We start from the raw sequence: 21,858 nt of genomic DNA, 5'->3' as shown, positions 1-21,858 counted from the left end.
CTCGGACCCTAGCACCTGGGAGGCAACAAACCATCCGAGAGTCTCGCCCATGTCCACAGAACCGCCTGTCCGTCCCTCTAACTAGAGAGTCCCCTATAACTAGCGCTCTCCTCTTCTCCCCCTTTCCCTTCTGAATCTCAGAGCCACAGACCCCTTCACTGCAGCTTACACCTGCAAGGCTGTCCCCCCCAACAGTTTCCAAAGCTGTATACTTATTTTTTAGGGGAACGACCACAGGGGAACCCTGCACTGCCTGTTTCTTCCCCTTCCCACCTCTAACTGTTACCCAGCTACCTCTGTTCTCTGGCGTAACTATGTCCCTGTAGCTTCTATCGATCACCCTCTCAGCCTCTCGAATAATCCTCAGCTCATCCAGCTCCAGTTCCAGTTCCCTAACTCGTTCGGTGAGGATCAGGATCTGACTGCATTTCTTTTGTTTTAAAGAGAGTGACAGGAGTCTGGAACACGCTGCCAGGAGTGGTGGTGGAGGCAGATACGATAGGGGAGATTAGGAAGATTTTAGATAAGCAGATGAATACGTAAGGTAGAGGGATATGGACCAAGGGCAGCAGAAGAATGGATTTGTTTCATTTGGAGTCATTTTCGGCACAACATCATGGGCTGAGGGTCCTTTCCTGTGCTTTATAATTCTTCTATGTTCTTCTCCTCTGCTTTCAAATCTTCTCATTGCCTTACCCTACTCTGCACTGAGCTGATGATACCTCCCAGATGAGTTGTGGAATCCCTTCCTCAGAACTTGAGTTTGTCTTCTTGTTCAAACCTATCAAAAATATTTGTAAATCATCTTTTAAGCAAGGCTTTTGGTCCACTCCCAACAATTCCAGCTCAATGGATTAAGTATGCTCTGGTATATATTCTTGCAAATGTGTTGTACTAAAAAATCTCAAACACTTATTACTTGCTTCAGTATAAGGATCAGCAATAGTATATTTCCAAGGTCACTTAAGATGTCTACAAGACTCATGGTCACACATTTCAGAATTATAATTCTCTCTAACTTCAGAAATATTTTTCATGACGCAGGATATAGGTTAGATGAAAATCAAACCTATTGTATTAAAATACAAATTTGGCAAGAATTACGCAATGCTTAACTGGATTTGAGTGAGGTACAGCATTGTTTAAATACCTGCATATGCTATGACCGGCAAACCAAATGAGAAACCTCCTAGTATTTTGATGAATAAACCCCTGAAAGTCTGCTATTCTGCATACAATCCTAAAAATGCAAGCAACTTGATCGTTCTGGTTGCAGCTTCCCGTCTATTCCTGAAGAACTATCAGGAATTTCATTCTTCAAACATTCCCATAATCTGTACTCAATAGACGTTTGTTTTGGAAAGCTGGTTACATGAAAAAATATTGGAAAAAATACAGATATCGCATAATTGCATTTTTAAAATCAAATTTCTGATACTTTTCTAAATCACTTACCATACAAAGATTCCATACTGGCTGCATCGTTATCAATCAGAGCAGATGCTACCCAGACTATTCCCAAAATAAGCAGTCCAAGAAGAATAAGCATAACTAAAGTCTCCAGGATCCGTGCTTTAATTCCCTAAAAAAAGAGACAGAAAATTCCACTTTACCTACTTAACGCAACTGTATACAGCCAAATAGCCTGTTTAAACAAACTTGGCAGACATGGAAGCCATAAAATTTGTAGTTATAATTGCAGATGATTTTGTGTCGAGATACATGCATGGCAGAGGTACAACAGTCAGTATTTTATGCATGCTGATCAAGATTATAACAGAGCAATACCACACAGCATCATCAGCAGAGGATTTAAAAGTATAATTTTATTTGGGACTATGCTCAGAGTACACACATAATATTCAGTCCATCAAGTCGGGACCACAAAAATATAATACTGCCTACACTGGCCCTACTTCCCTGCACTTGGACCATGGCTTTGAATGTTATGACACGTCAAGTGCTCATCCAAATACTTTGTAAAAGGTTCTGAGGTTTCCTGCCTCAACAACCCTGCCAGGCAGTGTAATCCGGATTGCAAACACCCTCGAGTATTAACGTTTTTCCTCAAATCTCCTCTAAACCTCTTGCTTTCCACTCAAAATTATGCCCTCTGGTTAGTAATTAATAAATTCTGCTCTCTTGATGTTTCAGAAATGTAGGCATTTTTGACTGAAGAACAAGCAATGGAATCTAATAGGACTGTCAGAGAATCATAAAATTTTAGCAGTGCGGCAAAAAGCTGGTCAGCCCATTTGGACTGCTCCATCTCTCTGACCAAGTGTTATGACTCAGCGCCATTCTCTTTTTCATCCTAATACCCTGAATAAGGTTTCTATTTAAATAATCATCTAATGCCAACTTGAATTCTTCAATGGAACCTGCCCTCACCACACTTCCATGCAGTCTGTTTTCACTGGGTGAAAAAGTGTTTTCTCACATGACGACATTTGATAAATTACCTTACCCCTGTGCCCTCTCATTCTCCACACTATTAGTGGAAGTAGTTTCGCCCTGGCTACCTCTGTCCAGCCCTCCATGTTTTTGAAAACGTCCCTCCAAATCTGCTGTAGCTTTCTCCTTTCCAGGGAGTTCCAAAGTTCTCCAAACTATCCTCATAACCAAAAATTTCTCATCCCTGGAATCTTTTGTCTAATGTTTCCCATTTTTCTAAAGTATGGCACCCAGAACAGTACACAACATTCCATTTGAAAACCAATTAATGCCTTAAACAAGTTCAAGTTCAACATAGCCTCCCTGCTCCTATACTTTTTGTGACTATTCATAAAGCCCTTATTATCTGCTCACTCTACGTGACCTGCCATCTTTAGTGATTTATGCATTGGTACAAAGAGGTCTCTATTAAACATGCCTTATGACTGCACCTTTTAGTTTCCACAATCCCCCACATTCTTTTGACCCTTGTCTATCACTTCTACGAATAGACCTTCACCTGCCACTTAAAACAATTTGGTCTTTGAGTAGTTTTATACTGTATTCCTCACAATTTAGAATATCTCCAAATATTAAACAATCTGCAAACTGCTTCTGCACTTCAAGATCTCGATAGTTAATACCAATTAGGAAAAGCAAGGCCCTCAAAACAAACTATAAACTCCACTATAAACCTTTGTCCAGCTGAGCAACATTCAAATCATTATTCTTAATTTTCTATCTTCCAGTCAATTTTGTATCCATGTTACTATCCATGTTCCAGAAACTCCGACCTTGTTCACAGGTCTGTTGTGTCACACTGCATAGAAGGTCCTTTTGAAGTCCATTTACACATGATCAACTGCATTACCATCATCAACGTTCCCTAGTAGTTCTTCAAAACAACTCTGGCAAGGTCATGAGCATGATTTTCCCTTCGGAAAACCGCGCAGGTTCTAATTAAACCATATTTTTCCGTGTGACAATTAATCCAAAATAATCCTTCACAAGCTTAATCATTAACACTGGTTGAAAGTTGCTGGGCTTATTTACAATTTTAAAATGTTCTGCTTACAATTCTTCACATCTTGCATATATCTGTACAATTTCCACTCACTTCCTTGATAATCCTTGGGTGTATTTCATCTGCTCCTGGTGTTTTATCAATTTTAAGTACTTAAGTGCTTAATACCTCCTTTTTCACATTTTTAACCCTTCTCGTGGTTCTTCTTCTTCTATCACCCTAGCATGGGTGGCCAAAGATAACTTATTAGAAATATGAAAAGGGTCAGAAATCTAACTTCAGGCACTGCAGACAACTATTTGGTGTTTGGCGTGGGGGGGGGGGGGGGGGGGGGTGTCAATGCAGGACTGAGAGCATTGGACTTAGATACACTCAGTATACTCAGCAAGGTCAATGAGCTTGCAGTGCAGCTTAAAATTGGCAGGGACAGTGTTATGGGTATCACAGAGATGTGGCTGCAAGGAAATCAGTGCTGTGAAATAAATATTCAAGGTCACACGCCCTATCAAAAGGGCAGGCAGATGGACAGAGTGGGATGGGTTGCCTCACTTGTAAGAAATTAAATGAAATCAATACCAAGAAGTGATATGGAGTTGGAAAGCATATAATCTATGTGGTAGAGTTGAGGAAACACAATGGAAAATACACCCTTACGGTAGTCATATAAAATAAATAAGTAGATAGGAAAGGCATGTAAGAAAGGTACGAATACAATAATCATGGGGGACTTCTATATGCAGGGGGACTGGAACAATTAGATTGCTTGTGAATTTGAAGGAAAGGAATTTGGGGGATATCTATGGGGAATGGGTTTATTTGGAGCAACTTGTGGTGAAGCCCATGAGAGAATAGGTAATTCAGTATTTGGTGATATGCAATGAGGCAGACATGATTAAGGAGCTTAAGGTGAAGAATTTCCTAGGGGGCAGTGACCACATAGAATTCACCCTGCAGTTTAAGTGGGAAAAGCTGAAACCAGATGTAATGTAGTTACCTTTTATTCCATTGTAATCCCAAGTTCAGCATAGCCTCCTTTCTCCTGTACTTTATGTGCCTATTCCGAAAATCTTTATTGCCTGCTCACTAACTATCCTGCCACTTTAAGTGATTTATGCATCTATACACAAAGGTCAGAGGGAGACAATTATCAGACTTGAATGGAAGGGGATCCAAGCAAGGAAGGTGGTGGAATAGCAATGGCATGGGTCTCTGGTCAAAATTTGGGAGACACCGCAAAAACTCATCTCAATACTAACAGGAGGATGAGGCAATCATGGCCAACAAGAGAAATCAGGGAGAGTATAAAAGCATACAATGTGGTGAAGATTAATGGGAAGCCAGAGGATCAAGAAGCCCTTAAAAGCTAGCAAAGGATAATAAAAAATACGATAAGTGTTCAGAAGATGAAATACAACAGTAAGCTAGATACTAACATAAAAGACAACAGCAAGAGTTTTTTTTAAATATCTCAAAGGTAAGAGGCAGAGAGCAGTGGACATTACTACTCTCATCTCATTTTCTAGTGGTCCAATGGAAACAATGAAATAGGAAAGGAAAATAATACATACTTTGCATCGTTTTCAGAATGGAAAACACAAGCAAGATAACAGAACTTCAAGACAGTAAAAAAAAGACAGAGGTGAATGTCGCAGCCATCATAAGGAGATGATGCTAGGGAAGCTGAAAGTAGATAAATGACCTAGACCAGATGGACCACACCCAAGAGTTCTGAAGAAGATAGCTGAGAAGATTATAGAGATATTGGTCATGATCTTTCTGGAATCATTGGAACTAGGGAATGTCCCATCAGTCTGGAAAATGGCTAATGTAAAACCCCTGTTTAAGAACAGAGGGAGGTCGAAGAGATGAAACTATAGGCTGGTTAACCTGATCTTGGTTATCGTTAAGATTTTAAAATCCATTAAGAATGAGATTGCAGAGTTCTTGAAGTGCATGGAAAGAAAAGGCTGAGTCAGCATGGCTTCATCAAGGAGTGGTCAGGCCTGATAAATCTATTGTACTTCATTGACTAAGTACGAGCAAGTTAGACAAAAAAAAACACAAGTGATCTAACTGGATTTCCTGATGGCATTTCACAAGGTACTGCAAATTAGGCTGCTCAATAACATAACAGCCTACATTGTTAGGGAACAAGATACCAGCACAAGACACACAGTAGTGACAAAGAGGCCTTTTTCAGGATAGCAGCCAGTGACAAGTGGAGTTCTACAGGGGTCCACAAGTATTCACATTACACAATAATACATTAACAATCTGGATGAAGGAATTGAGGAATTGTTGTTAAGTTTGCAGATGGCACAAAGATAAGTGGAGGGACAGGTAGTGTTGAGGAAGTATGGAGGATGCAGAAAGACTTGGGCAAAGAAGTGGCAGATACAATACAATGTGGGCAAGTGTGAGGTTATGCAATTTGTTGGGAAGAATGGGGAATGGACTATTTCCTACAAGGGAAAAGGCTTTGCAAGTCTGAGCACAAAGGGACTTGGGAGTCTGGGTTCATGATGCTCTTAAGATTAACATGCAGGTTCAGTTGGCAATTAGGAAGGTTAATCCAATATTAGCATTATTTTCAAGAGGGCTAGAAGACAAGAGTGGAAATGTACTCAGAGGCTGTATAAAAGGCTCTGTTGAAACTGCATTTGCAACACAGTTATTTTGGATGACGGATCCAAGGAAGGAAGGAAGGAAAGATGTGCTGGCATTGGAGGGAGTCTAGAGGAGGTTTCCAAAAATGACCCAACAATTAAGAACTTGTCAGATAAGGCGCAGTTGAGGACTCAGGGTCTATACTCAATGGAATTTACAAGGATGAGGGGGAATCTCATTTGAACGTACAGAATACAGTCTGGCCTGGATAGAATAGATTTGGAGAAGATGTTTCCACTCGTAAGAGAGACTAGGACCTGGAGGTACAGCCTCAGCGTGAAGGGACAAATCTTTGGAAAGGAGATGGAGGAATTTCTTCAGCCAGAGGGTGAGTACTCTGTGGAACCCATTCTCACAGAGGGCTATGGAGGTCAAGTCATTGAAGGGAGTTAAGACAGAGATAGATAGGTTCTTGATTGGTAAGGGGATCAAAGGTTATGGAGAGAAGAGTTATAAGGAGAAGGCAGGAGAATAGGGTTGAGAAACATATTAGCTATGATCAAATGGTGGAACAGACTCGATGGGTTGATGGTCCAAATTTTGCCCCTTTGTTTTATGGTCTTAATTTCAGCATTTCAGCCATGCCACCCATGTGTAAATCTCCTTTAGGTCCCTCTTAAGCCTTACTCCTCTTCTAACCACCTTTTTACTGTTTATGTGCATAAAGGGATATTTCAAATCCTTCTTTCTGTTAGCTCTTAGAATCATACAGCTTAGAAGCAGGCCCCTTCAGTTCAACTCATGCATACCTACCAGGTTTCCAATCTGGACGAGTCCCATTTGCCTACATTAGGTCTATATCCCTCTAAACCTTACCTATTCATGTATCTGTCCAAATGTCTTTCAAAGGCTCTAACTGTACATACATCTACCACTTTCTCTGATTTACTGCTTTTTTAACTCTCTATTGGTTATGTATTTTCTACCTGATCGGTGTCATAAGCACTTTGGTCTTCATCAAAATCTCAATCCCCTTTTTCATCCAGAGAGCTCTGGGTTTGTTTGCCCAACCTTTCCTTTTTGAGGAAATATACCTCAATTGTGATTGAACCGTCTTTGGAGGTAGCCCATTGTTCCATTCTACCTATGGATCTCGTCAAAGATTCATATAGCACAGACACAAACCCTTCAAGTCCAACTAGTCCATATCGACCATAATCCTAAACTAGTCACACCTGTTCTTGGCTGATATCCCTCTAAAACTTTGCTATTCATGTACCTAGTGAGTTTTGAGAAGACTTGTAGCTCCTGTTGAGATTCTGGATGTAGGATCACTTGCAGAACCGGTTTCAGACATTTCATCACCATACTAAGTAACATCATCAGTGAATCTCCAGATGAAGCACTGGTGGTATAGCCTACTTTTTATTTGTTTAGGTTTCCTTCCTGTTGGCGGTGTCAATTCTTGTGCTTTTTCTCAGGAGGTGGTAAATGGGATCCAAGTCAATGTGTTTGTTGATAGAGTTCCAGTTGAAATGCCATGCTTCTAGGAATTCGCGTGCGTCTCTCTGTTTCACTTGTCCTAGGATGGATGTGCTATCCCATTCAAAGTGGTATCCTTCCTTAACTGTATATAAGGAAACTAGTGAGAGAGGGTCATATCATTTTGTGGCTAGTTAACGTTAGGGCATCCTGGTGGTTAGTTTTCTGCCTGTTTGTCCAATGTACAATTTACATCTCGGAAATGACTGCCAGACTACCAGACTACTCAGACTTCTTGGCATCATGGTAGCCCACTAACCCACCAACACACTAAAACAGCAGTTCATTAACTTGAAAGACCCTATACAGACAACAAGCAAAACTAAAGTCATTTACAAAATACAACGCAAGAACTGTAACAAACAAACACTCAGTTAGACAAACAGGCAGAAAACTAGACATCAGGATATGCGAACATCAACTAGCCACAAAAAGACATGACCCACTCTCACTGATCCTTGTAAATTCCATTGAATCCCACCCCTCATCCTTGTAAATTCCATTGAGTATAGAGTATATCTTTATATACAGTTGAGAAAGGACACCACTTGGACTGGTCAACACATCTATCCTAGGACAAGCGAGAATTCTAAGAAGCATGGCATTCCAACCAGAACTCTATCAACAAATACACTGATTTGGATCCCACTTCCTGTCTCTTTCTTGAAAGGTTATAAATGACATCACCAACCCAAGGAAACCTAAACACAAATAAAAAGCGGGCCATACCACGAGTGCTTCATCCAGAGGCTCACTGATGTTACTTAGTATGGTGACAAAACGTCTGAAACCAAACCTTCCAGCTCAGCCAGCAAACCTACATCCAGATTCGTGAACTGAGCTAAATATCTTTTAAACGCTCTAACTGTACCCACATCCACCACTTCCTCTGTAGGTTCATTCCACATAAGAACCATTCCTCAAAGTTAACTTTCCTCAGCTACAGTCAGAGTTATACAGCACAAAAACAGACCCTTCAGTCCAACTCAGTCACACAGACCAGAACCTTACTGAATTAACTGATTGAGTTGAAGGGATATCCAGATGGCAGGTTCCAAGCAGAAGCATCCTCTGACATTGATGTGCTTATGAACGATACTTGTGTTCCACCAGATCCTGGTAATTATCGTGTTTTACTGCAGACAGCAATTGCCCAACTCAAGTTAATTTTTCATACTCTGCTTTGTCTTTCATCCTTTTTCATTGTCATCCTAAATCTTATGATAGTCATCACTGTTCCCTACGTGTTTCTCTGTGAACAGTTGCTTTATTTGGCCAATCTAGTTCCCACAAACTAGGCCATGGGATCATACAGCATAGATACAGACGCTGAGGTACAACTACTCCAGCTGACCAAGTTCCCAAACTAAACTAGCTCAACCTGCCTGCATTTGGCCCATATCTCTCCAAATCTTTCCTATTCATGTACTTACCCAAATATTTTTTAAATGTTGCAACCATACCTACATCCTCTGGCAGTTCATTCGACACGCTGTTTAAAAAAATGCCCATGGGTCCTTTTTAAATCTTTCTCCTATCACCTCAAAAGTATGTCCCCAGTTTTGAACCCCCACCTTACGGAAAAGACCTTGCTATTCACTTTATCTATGTCCCTCATGATTTTATAAACTTCGATAAGGTCACCCCTCAACTTTCCATGTTCAAAGGAAAAAAGCCCCAGCCTATTTTAATATTTCAAACCCTCCATTCCTGACAACATCCCTGGTAAATATTTTCTGAACCCTTTGCAGTCTGATAATACCCTTCCTCTAACAGGGCGACCAGAACTGCACACAATATTCCAGAAAGAGTCTTCACCAATATCCTGAACAACTTCAACATGACATCCCAACTCTGACACTCCAAGATCTGAGCAATGAAGACAAGTCTGCTAAACACCTTAACTACCCTGTCTACATGTGACACAAATTTCAAAGAATTATGCACCTGAATCCATGGGTCTTTATGTTCTACAACAGTACCCAGGGCCTACCAGTAATTGCATAAGTACTGCTCTTGTTTGTTTTACCAAGGCATTCATTCAAATTAAACTCCATCGACCACTCCTCAGCCCATTGACCCAACTAATCTATATCTCTTTGTAATCTGAGATAACCCTCTTCACTATCCACTATATCACAAATTCTGTCACCACCCACTAACCATGCCTTCTAACAGTCATCCAAATAATTTAAACAAATAATAAACAAAAGACGACCCATCAAAGGTCACAGGTCTCCATTCCAAAAAGACAACCTTCCACCACTACCCTCTGTCGCCAACCATAAAAGCCAATTTTAAAGGCAATTTTGAATCCAAATAGCAAGCTCACTCTCAAACACATATGATCTAATATTACTAATCAAGTCTAGCAGTGCTCTCCTCATAGTTGAGCAAGACACAGATAGCTGTAGAAAATTCTGAGCACAATCTAGGAACATTTGCCCATCACTGCTCTTCACACTACCATTATGCCTTGGGTTTTTTCCACGCAAGTTGAAACAATAGAACCAATCTGAATGGGTGGGGTCAAGCTCCCACTGAACCAGGATTTTTACTCTTAACTTTCAATAGTTGCTTGGGCCTTGAAACTGGAGATGAAAGCTCTACTGCCTCTCTGTTACAGTTAAAAGCTTGGATTATTTTCTTACTGCTAGAATCACATGTGAGACAAGACATTTTACTGAATTTGCCTTTGCCAAGAGTGAGTTTATGGGATTGTATCATATTGGAACAATCAATTATTGTGTTATGTATTTCAACAGAGCTACAGAAAAGCCAATTATTCTTATTTTGTCTGTATTTTAAATGTAGTATAAAAATCAACTGTGATTTGCTTAACGTCAACTTGGTTGACCAATCGAATTGCATCTGGAATGCAACACCTTAACTTATTCTTATTTTAAAGGTAAGTGTAAGGTTTAGGCTATCTTCTTAATAGATTTTTTGAGGGGGTTTGGTCCGATGTATAACATCAAAATATAGATATTAGGAGTAAGAGTAGGCCATTTGGCATTCAAACCTACACCACCATTCAATAATAACCATGGCTGATCATGCAATCGCAGTATTCGATTCTCACTTTCTCTCTTGATCTCTTTCGCCACAATGGCCATGTCCGGCTCTCTCAAATATATTGTGATGAAGATGAGAGTGTACTGTACCTTTAAGAAAATTAAAAAGCTAGCAGAACTACCTGACAGCACTAAGTGTCTGAACAAGATACAATGTAACCTTTTCATCCAGCAGCTGGTGTAGCTGGTTGCCTAGAGACAAAAACAAATCCGAATGCGGCCAGTTTAAATTGCACCCCCAAAAAAAACAAATTCCAAACAAGTTTGAATTTAGTATATTGACAATACTAAAAGCCAAATGACAATCCGATGCTGTGGGAGTATAAGACCAGGAAAAAGTGAACAGTTGGAGAACTGCCAAGCCACCAACACATGCAGACTGTCTGGAGAATAGCTCTCTTAAAAAGATAACTTTATCGATCAGTGACCTGTAAAACAGGAACCCTAAGAAGAAAAGACGACAGAGGAAGATATAAAAAGATGATGCGATAGCTGGCTAGTTTTGAAATTTGAATTTTTGTTAAATCTTAATCAGGGGTTTTAATCGGACTAGTATCGTAGAAGGGAAAGGTAAAAGATAGGTTAGAGAAAGGAGTTGTAAATAGTGTTAATTATTCTCTGCTATACTTTAGGAAATAAAGTGGTTAAGTTTTAATCACTGTTGTGCCATAATTGAGGATAGAGATATTTGTGGAGATGACTGTGTCAGGCAGTTGTTTAACTAGTCTGAGACAGTTCAACCACTTCCCAGAATAGTTTGCAGATGTTAGTAAGGAAGATTTTGCAGGATTCACAGGGCTGAGTTTATTGTTGCCATTTCCATCATCTCGTCCATTTGGTTCCATTCCTTTTTTGAGACTTTTTAAAGCAATAACACACTTGCTCATTGAGTCACTTGCTTGGCCATTTCACAGAGCATTTTAGAGCCAATCACAGTGCTATGCATCTGAAGTTATATATAGGCCAGACCATGTAGAGGAGAGCAGACTTCCTTCTGTCAAAGGTACAAGTGAATTAGATGGGTTTTTGCAATAGTCAACAACAGTTTCTATTTTTTTTAATTCAAATTCTACATCTGCCATAGATTTGAACAAGAGCATTTCCTGACTCTATGGATTATTAGTCCACAAAAAACACCACTATACCATTGCCTCCCCCAAATAAATAACTAAATTACAGTTGTATGTGGGATAAATTTTTTGTACAGTATGCTGTTACTCCAAACAAATGTCTGGACCAAATTGTTTGTTGCTTAACAGAATACAGCAGATTTAATGCTATATTTGCACCAACAGCTTTGTAACTACAAAAAAAGACAGCAGGCATATTTCAGCATAAGGGACCTGAAACCCATCCACAGCCTCCAATTCAAACAGTATATACCAGAAGTTCTAATACTCAAGCCTGGATTGCATTTTTGACCCAGTTTTACAGTTTTGATCTCTCTCTTTTTAATTTACAGCATGCTTAAATGGAAAGATTATAGCCTTAAGCCTATTCAAGAAACTATGAGGAAAAGTAAATTAAATCAAATAAGTGATGGCAGTATAAACTGTTGTTATTTGCTATAATTACATACTAAAACAATAAAATCACTCAGAGGTCACAGGATGGACACTGCGCGAAGTAGAAAATAGCTAGAAAAGATGACACTCTGAAATTGGGATTCATCAGATAATTTGAAGGCAGATTTCATTTCCAGTTTCAAAATCTATAATGTGGCATTTTTCTACATTTTGTTCCTTACACTTTTAATAAAATGTTTAATTTTGAACAGTTGCTCAAATTCAAGAGAGCATAAATATCTAAAAAAGGTACTATATGGCTAAGTCAAAATTATTCACACTAATTTCAGACTTGAACTTTATATGTCTGAGAGACTCTCACATAAACACCAAATAGTTCTCAGTTTGCCCATCTTCACTTATAATCTGTGTTTGCCATTAAGGCCATGGGAACAATCTGCCAGTATGGTGGCAAGATTTTAAAGACAAATCTGGAGACACAAGCAGCTTTAACGATTAAGGAATTTTGGAAGGCTCCAGTTCAACAGTCTCCATTTACTGCTGTCCTTGCTCTCTTCCTTACTTGCAACAAAAGACTGATGTTTGCATGAGTACAGAAAACCTATTAATCATAGCAATACCCAATGATGATTTTGGTCTTCAAGGAGGAAAACAAAATCCCTAAACAAACATTTTACAACATTTGTAAATGTTGGAAGCAGGATTAAAGATAACTGTGCCTTGCACCAATGGTATTAATATGACTTGCACACCATGCATGCTACTGACATGGAAATGATACATATGCTTTGGGTCCGATGTTTGGGAGAAGCACGTCAAATTAGAAGGAGTCTCCAACTTGGCGTTTTTTTTTTATTTATGGAAAAAATACAGAAGCGTCTAGGAGTGATCAAAAATATAGTTATTTAATCAGTCACAATTAACATTCAAAGGTTAGGTTCATCTTAGAAGGAAAACCAGTGATACTTTATAACATAAGCATTATCCAGCAACCCATAAGAGTTAAACCAGCTCTCGATGAACATAGTTTATTAAGGGAATTTCCACTGAACATTTTAATTAAGGTCATGGTGCAAATATTTAGATGAATCAAATCCTCATTTGTGAGCCAACAACTATAGAAGGGAGATGGAAATAATATGTTTTTCAGAATATTAAATATAAAGCTGAAACTTGAACATTCAAAATAACTCCAACGGGTAATGGTTTCTCTCTATTCACACTGGTGGTTACAGCAAAAAGCATTTCCTCCAAGACAGAAGTATTGGTGCATTAATCAAGGCCTCCGTGGTCTACAGGAAGAGCTTTAACAACCAAAAGTGTTGGCAAAGGCATTTTCCAGATATATTCCTCCTAAATATTGGCTCTTATAATGTTGAGTCTGTATGGACTGGGTTGAAAAATACCAAGGAGCAAAAAACATTAATTAGTGTCATATATAGACGCCCAAACTGCAGTGGTGATTTCAGAATGGCATTGAACAGGAAATGAGATGCATATAATAAGGGAATATTGGTGATCATGGGTGATTTTAATCTGCACATAGATTGGGCAAATCAAATTAGCCACAATGCCATAGAGGAGGAATTCCTGGAATTCAGGATGGCTTTCTTGACCAACATGTGGACGAACCAACTGGAGAGCAGGCCATCTTGCACTGGGTACTGTATAATGAGAAGGGAATCATTGCCAATCTAGGTGTGCGAGACCTCTTGGGGATAAGCAACCATATCATGATAAAATTTTGTTTTATCAACATCGAGTGAGATAGTAGTAACACAGGCCAGGGTGCTGAATATTAATGAAGAAAACAATGAAGCAATGTGGTGAGTTGGCCTTGATAGATTGGGGAGAAAGACTTCAAGGCATGACAGTGGATAGGCAATGGCAAACATTGAAGGAATGCATAGGGAACTGCAACAACTGTTTATTCCTGTCCAACACGAAAACAAAATGGGGAAGAGGACCAATCCCATGGATTACAAAGGAAATTGGAGATATATCCAATCCAAGGAAGAAGCATAAAGATTGGCCAAGAAAAATAATCAGTCTGAGGATTGGGAGCAGTTTAAAATTCAGCAAAAAGGAGGACCAAGGGATTGATTAAGAAGGGGAAAATACAGTACGAAAGTAAGCTTACACAAAACATAAAGACTGACACTAAGAGTTGCTATAGGTACATTAAGCAAAAGAGTTAGTGAAGACAAATGTAGGCTCCCTACAGACAAAAACAGGGTAATGTTTAATAGGGAACAAAGAAATGACTGAGCAACTGAATACACAGAACACAAGTCAGATACCAGAATGCTAGAAAATGCACAATTTAGCTTGAGGGAAGAACTGAAGGAGATCAATATTAGCAGAGAAATGGTGCTGGGAAAATTGAGGGGATTGAAGACAGAAACCCCTGGGACTGGTAATCTACATTCTAGAGTACCTAAGGAAGTGGCTCTGGAAATAGTAGATGCTTTGGTGGTTATCTTCGAGGATTGTAGTGACTCTAGGTGAGTCCTTGCAGTTTAGAGGGGAGCTAATGTTACTCCAATATTCAAAAAGGGAGGTCGAGAGAAACCAGGGAATTACAGATGAATAAGCCTGAAATCGGTAGTGGGGAAAACTCTCGAATTCATTATCAAGAAATTTATAGTGGAATGTTTAGATAGCAGTGGCAGACTGAGACAGAGTCAGCACAAATTTAAAAATCACAACACCAGGTTATAGTCCAACAGGTTTAATTGGAAGCACGAGCTTTCAGAGCACCGCTCCTTCATCGGGTGGTTGTGGAGGACACAATTGTAAGACACAGAATTTATAGCAAAAGTTTACAGTGTGATGTACCTAAAATTATACATTGAAAAATACCTTGATTGTTTGTTGAGTCTTTCATCTGTTCAAATACCATGATAATTTCACTTCTTTCATATGTAAATCACAAAACTTTGTGATTTACATATGAAAATTGTTAACTGTTAAAATTGGTGTTAGCCAGACAATATGTTGAAGGTGTTAGCCCCGTGTTCTCTGTCTGTGCCATACTGTTTAGACTGATTCTAATCTAAAAAGCGAGTTAACAGAGTCTTGTATGGAATCATGCAGTTTTTGAGCAAAGGACAATATAACTCTGCAAGTACAAATTCATCCCACAAGAGAGAATGTGCGCGTCTGTCTGGGGTGGGGGATTGAGTGTGAGAGAGAGTGTATATGTGTGTGTATGTATGAGAGTGTAGGGTATCTAAGTCCATGAGGGGGTGCATGGGTGAGAGTGGCAGTGTGAGTGTCTGTAGGAGTGTGTGTCTGGGGTGGGGGGTACTTAACACCAAGAACCGCCAATCTCCAAACAGTCCTACAACTCATCCGCCTTATCCTCGATCATAATGTCTTCACCTTTGACAATCAGTTCTTCATCCAGACACATGGAACAGCCATGGGGACCAAATTTGCACCCCAATATGCCAACAACCTCATGCACAGGTTCGAACAAGACTTCTTCTTTATGCAGGACCTCCAACCAACACTATACACCAGATACATTGACAACATTTTCTTCCTCTGGACCCATGGCGAGGAATCACTGATAAAACTACACAGTGATATCAACAAGTTTCATCCCACTATCAAACTCACCATGGACTACTCTCAACTATCTGTCTCATTCTTGGATACATGCATCTCCATCAAGAGTGGACACCTCAGCACCACACTCTACTGCAAACCCACAGACAACCTCACAATGCTACACTTCTCCAGTTTCCACCCAAAACATATTAAAAAAGCCATCCCCTATGGACAAGCCCTACATGTACACCGGATCTGCTCAGATGAGGAGGAACGTGACGGGAACCTGGAAGTACTCAGGGATGCCTTCATAAGAACGGGGTACGATGCTTAACTCATCGACCACCAGTTCCGATGTGCCACAGCAAGGAACTGTCATGACCACCTCTGACCTCCTCAGGAGACCGACGCATGCTGCAATCAACAGGGTATTTTCACTATTATTGCCTCTCCCCTAGACACACAGGCATCCAAACTAACTTTTCTAACTGAACTCTAAAGTGGCTTTGACTACTTTTAAGCTACTAAAGAGTACATCAGTTAGTCTCAGGCTTTTCTTCTGAACTAAAATCTGTGTGTAGCCTCCCTTTCTGGAGTTCTAAAAAGCTCTAGTCAACAATAATCAGCAATTATCTCACCAGGTAGCTGACTGACTCATTTAGCTGAAGTCACATGATTTATTGAAAAGGCTACCTTTAGCTCAGTGTTCCAAAGGAATTTCTGATCCTTTTTTAAACACAGAACAAATCAAAAATAAATTTTGTTTCATTTTAAAATCTAAGTTCTCAAATAATACAAATTGGGATGATACCATGACTTTTAGAGGTGTATTTTGACCTTTTCTAAAAAATCAAGCAAGATTCTGTCAGACTAACTGAGCGCACTGTTCAAAGCCATGAGAGTAAACAGCTTGTGAGGCTTTAGGCATTTCTCTCCACCGCCCCTCCCCCACCCCCAAGTTGGAACAACAGAAGCAGCCTGAATGAGTGGGATCAAACTTGAACAGAACCGGGACTTTTAGTTAGGTTTCTCCAGTTGCTTGAATCTGGAAGCTGGATGTGGAAGCTTTCATTCCTCTCTGTTACAGCCAAAAACTGGGGTTTTCTTCCTGCTGCTGAAATTGTATGTGAGACAATGTGCTTTACTGAATTTGCCTTTGTCAAGGGTGTATTTATGAAATGTTAGTACATTGGAACAGTTAACTCTTTTCTAAGCATTTCAACAGAGTTACGTTTAAGTTAGTTCTTTTACTTTTATTTTGTCTGTATTTTAACTGTAGTAGAAAAATAAAGTGTGTTTTGCTTAATATCAAGTAATTTGACTAATCGAACATGATCTGGAACGTAACACCTCACACTTAACGTTTTCTTATTTTAAAAGGAAGGTTTAGGCTATCGTCTTAATATATTTTGAGAGGATTTGATCCCCTCAATACATTACAACCCTTCAACACAACATATTGATTCCAATGCTAAATACATCACAACTGTGTGCAGCAGTCAGATGGACCAGCAGGTCGTTTCCTGTCCACCATTTTCACTACTTCTATGCAAATTTTGTAATTCTATTCACCCACCAGTCTTAAAAAAAGCTCAAGGTACAAGTAACTTTGTTCCATCCTTCCAAAAGGATAACTCCCATGATAAAATGCTCATTATTAATGTTTATCATCAAGGTGAATTTTTAATACTGAATAACGTAAAATTTTATATCTCCAATCCAAAGATTTGCTTGTGCTCTGCATTCCTCTCCCACCCAAAGTTTTTACAGCAGCTGTTAACTGCATTCATGAAGGCACGGTAAAGTTCTTCTTGCATTGCTTAAACTCCAAATGACAACTAAATATGATATTTTGAGAGATAGCACTTGAGCCGCAATAGTTCAGATAAGCACATTAAGTGTGACTTCTAAAGGATTGTCACAATGGAAACATAAAACTTTAGATGTACAGAACACATGAGAAAATTACTTTTCATCCAGAGATAAGAATATAAACTCTACCATTGGCACTGATGAAAATTTCTTTATTTTGACAGGTACTTATTTGTTAAATGTCAATATGTAAAATGAAAGATGCTGATGCCTACAGTACTTCAAATCTCTGAATTCATTCAGTCATTTGTAGTCTAGCTATATAAAAAAAAACAGACACAAGTGACTTCATCTTTCAAATTAAAATTAAGGGAACATTAAGAAGTCAGGCATGCTTAGTCCTGGTTTCATTATGACAAAAATTAATTCGGGCATGAACCTCAGGCAGAATGCAAAGATGTATAGAAAAGTACACTCCATAATTTGAAAATGATGTGAATCAACTTGCCATGACTCCACAAAATGATCAATGAAAGAGAAGCGACTTCAAAATGTGGAGCAATACAGTTTGTTCTGCTAATGCAGATAACACCCCAGTGACTGTACACTTCAGTTCTAAAACAACTGCTAATAATATTGTCAAAAATCATCAATGTCATTCAATTAAATACTCTCATTCTCAAAACCAGCCTGTCTTCAGCACATTATTTCCTCTGATTTATAAACCCTCAGAGACACTGCTGACTGTAAATTACTCAAAAGTGGAGAGAGAGCTTTTACTGCCACCATTAATCAGCTGCAGATAAACACACGAGAGTAAAACTCGGCCAATTGCCTGGCTCTCCATTAACTGCTGTAATCTGGAGTTGGAAGGTCCCAAGAGGAAGCTCCTATCAGTTCATCGCTCACATGTACTTTAGTTAAAGACACACCAGATGTCAAGCTTACTTATTAGTCTATCCTTCAACTAAAGCAGTATTGCACTGTGTCAAAGATGATAAGCAGACTGCTACTGTTCATATTAAAACATTAGGCCAGTGAATGACACTTTGATGACGTTTCCTATTGAAGTTTTCCTACATAAAAGTTAAATCTCTTATTTTAATAAAATGATCAATGATTATAAAAACCTCAGTTCTGTGTATATATGAATGGAAATGAAACTGAAAAGAGAGAGAGAGAGAGAGAGAGAGAGAAAATAGTATTAGGAGATCAGTCTGCCAGGCAACTAAACTGCCAGCGGCATCCTTAACAATGTTGATGACCCCATGATATTTTACCTTACTAAGAACCAAAACAAAAGAAAATGTAAAATGACTAAAATTAACCTTGGATGGATTTAACATACAAACTGTAATTTAATTTAAATTATCAGTGCAATCAAAATAACTTCCAAAGTGAAATTCCAATATATTGTTTCAAAGACTGATGAAACAAATAAGCTTATATTGAAACAGCAAGGACAAGTGCTAAATCAGCCAATCCAAATAAAAACTAATGAAGACAATACACCACACTGCAGATTTTAATTATCTGAAAAGCAAAGGAGCAAAATAGTTTAAAGAAACACACAGATGCTGAAAATTGTAATTATAACTGAGGCAAACAGTGGCATTTCAATACACTGAACAAGCATGCAACTTAGCAGGAAACATACACAATCGTATTGAGAAAACTAGGTACAAGGCCAAAAGTTCCATATTGCAATAATGGCTGACTAGTTACGCTGAACAAAGGTAGATCGATGATACATAAAGTTTGCTTTTGAAAGCCTGAAGAATGCAGACAGAACTTCACAACTAAGTTCTAAGATAAAGCAGTTAGACTTGAACCACCAAACTGAATAAATGAATACAAAATACACGTGACAATAAAAATCAGTGAGAAATACAACAAAAATACATTAAAAAGCTTTTCCACTGTCACAATGATCCAGTGCCATTTTGAACAGTTTTAGGAATAAGAAAAAAAAGATAGCTTAAAGAGAGTCCATCAGTCCAGCTCTTCATTAACTGGGAGATATTGTGTGTGCTCTGCCCAATGGCAGACTGTTGGTTCATCATCTTCTATGTACCAGTCTTTTATTTCCAAAAAAACTTCAATTTTCAAACAATCCTGCAGTGAAATCTCCTCCTTTACATCATCTCTTGCTACTTTGTTTCCTCTAGAGATGTGACCTTCCAAGTCTCTCTCCTTTGTAGGAGTTCAGTTCAGTTCAGTACATTTCTTTGTTTGTTCAATTCCCTCTGCACTTCATCATTTGCTACTTTTTCAGTACAACTGATTCCTTTCCATTCTCCTTCAAATACACATTTCAAATCCATTCAGTTGGATTTCTCATGCTGTATGGTCCAAGTCTCACATCCATTTAAAACAAATCAACTTCATTTCAAATCATTTCTTGACTTATTTACTCAGCCTGCTAGTTCCTTTATACGAAGTACAGCCATTGCTATCCTTGCTTTTCTTTCCTTTTGCATTTGCAGATATCATGTCTCCAAAATACTTCAATTCTTGCACGTTTGGAGTCATAATCATACAGCTTGGAAACAGACCTTTCAGCAGTTTCTAAAGCTTTTCCATGAATATTTCCTGATGATTTAGAGATATGTGTCAATGTTTCCTTAATACCAAAGTTCATGGCTGCTGTTGTCAATCTACTACTTCCTGGAGAAACTCAGTCCAGTGACCCTTCTTCAAAAATGGACTTGAAACTTTTAACTCTTGTTTTCCTTTGCAGGTGTTGCCAGATCTGTTAATTTCTTCAGAAATTTGTGTTTTTGCTTGTTTCAGATCTCCACTATCTGTAGCTGTTTTATTTTATGTATTTATTCTTGTAATCCTTCTTCGGTGCTTGCTACAAGACTTCTGTCACCTCCAAATCTAACTGGTGTTATCCTTTGCCCCTCCCCCAATTGTAACATTCTTCAAATGAGTCTTCAGTCATTGCAACTGAGTAGACATCGCAGGAGATTGGTGATCCACAACATCCTTGTCAAACTTCTAATTACACATGGCTTCAACTCCCTGTTGGCTGCTCTCAGTATTGCTAATGGTCCCCAGCATGGATTCATGAGTCATCTGTCGCAACAGTCTATTCCAATGTCAGAGGAAGTGGTGGAGGCTGGTAAAATTGCAACATTCAAAAGGCATATGGATAGGTATATGAATAAGAAGGGTTTGGAGGGATATGGGCCGGGTGCTGGCAGGTGTGACTAGATTGGGTTGGGATATCTGGTCGGCATGGACGAGTTGGACTGAAGGGTCTGTTTCCGTGCTGTAAATCTCTATAACAATGTCAGGTTAATCAAATTAACCGAATTGAATTATTGTCAAAAGTCTATAAATCAAACTTCCCAAATGCTCAAGTGATAAGATTAATCATGCCAATTGCTCCTCTCATTCTTCTTCATCTCTGAATTCACATCTTCAATGAAATGTGAGCCTGCACCTTTTCACCTATGTTCTTGCATATGATTTTCAACAACTTCTGGTTCATGGATAATCTACCTCATTGTACAAAAACCAGAACTGTTTACCTTTAGTCTTCTGATGATTCTTGTAGCTGTTTTCCTCGTGATCAATATCTTCATAAAGAATGTTGTAAACAGTGATGCAACTTTCTTATCTCACTGTCTTGCATCTTACGTCCAATGAACTCTACGTCAATGGTACTTTTCTAGCTCAAATCGCAGTGTTTTTCATTTTTTTCTTTACACATTTAGTAATTTTTTTCCAATTTCATCAGTAGTTCTTCATAAAACCCCTACTATCCTCAGTGAGGTGCAGAAAGAAGAAATTATTATATAGCTGATGTATTACTTAGGACAGCTGGGGATTTGAAACTAGAATGTTAACAATGGAAACTATGAACACATTCTTGCTGGTCATTTAAAAAAAAAGATCTGGTTCAACAATATCCTTGCGGGTTTGAAATCCTCACCTGGTCTGGTATGCATGCAACTTCAGGCCAACCATGTGGTTGCCCCTTAAATGCCCTCTGAAATGATCTGACAAGCCATTCAGTTGTACAGCAGGGATGAATAAAAATCCTGGCCCAGCCAGAGATGCTCATATCCTATGAATAAATAAAAACAAACTAGTCCAGCATTATCACCAGCTGGAATCAGAAGACCTACGACAGGCCAAGTGTCTCAATATTATTTAAGAATTAGACAAAGAAATTAATCTCTCTTTTGTTTCTCCGTGCAAGAATTTATTTGCAAATTGTTAGAAAATTCTAAAAAAAATTCAAACTGACAACTGGCTGAAATTCCAAATCAAA

General features: G+C 38.8%; 1 protein-coding gene across 4 annotated transcripts in view; it reads right to left on the bottom strand.

Annotated features, from left to right (window-relative positions):
• lmbr1 (limb development membrane protein 1) overlaps window positions 1-21,858 on the bottom strand; it is a 262,815-nt gene that overhangs the window by 121,181 nt on the left and 119,776 nt on the right. For all 4 annotated transcript variants that reach the window (XM_072576218.1, XM_072576217.1, XM_072576220.1 and 1 more), the window contains one exon: window positions 1,456-1,582. In XM_072576218.1, the coding sequence (XP_072432319.1) occupies window positions 1,456-1,582 (127 nt within the window). The remainder of the gene's footprint in view (window positions 1-1,455; window positions 1,583-21,858) is intronic.

The sequence above is a fragment of the Chiloscyllium punctatum genome, chromosome 8, assembly GCF_047496795.1.
Source record: "Chiloscyllium punctatum isolate Juve2018m chromosome 8, sChiPun1.3, whole genome shotgun sequence".
Taxonomy (NCBI): domain Eukaryota; kingdom Metazoa; phylum Chordata; class Chondrichthyes; order Orectolobiformes; family Hemiscylliidae; genus Chiloscyllium; species Chiloscyllium punctatum.
Note: the sequence above shows the minus strand (reverse complement) of the source record. Positions and strands in the feature narration are given on the sequence as shown.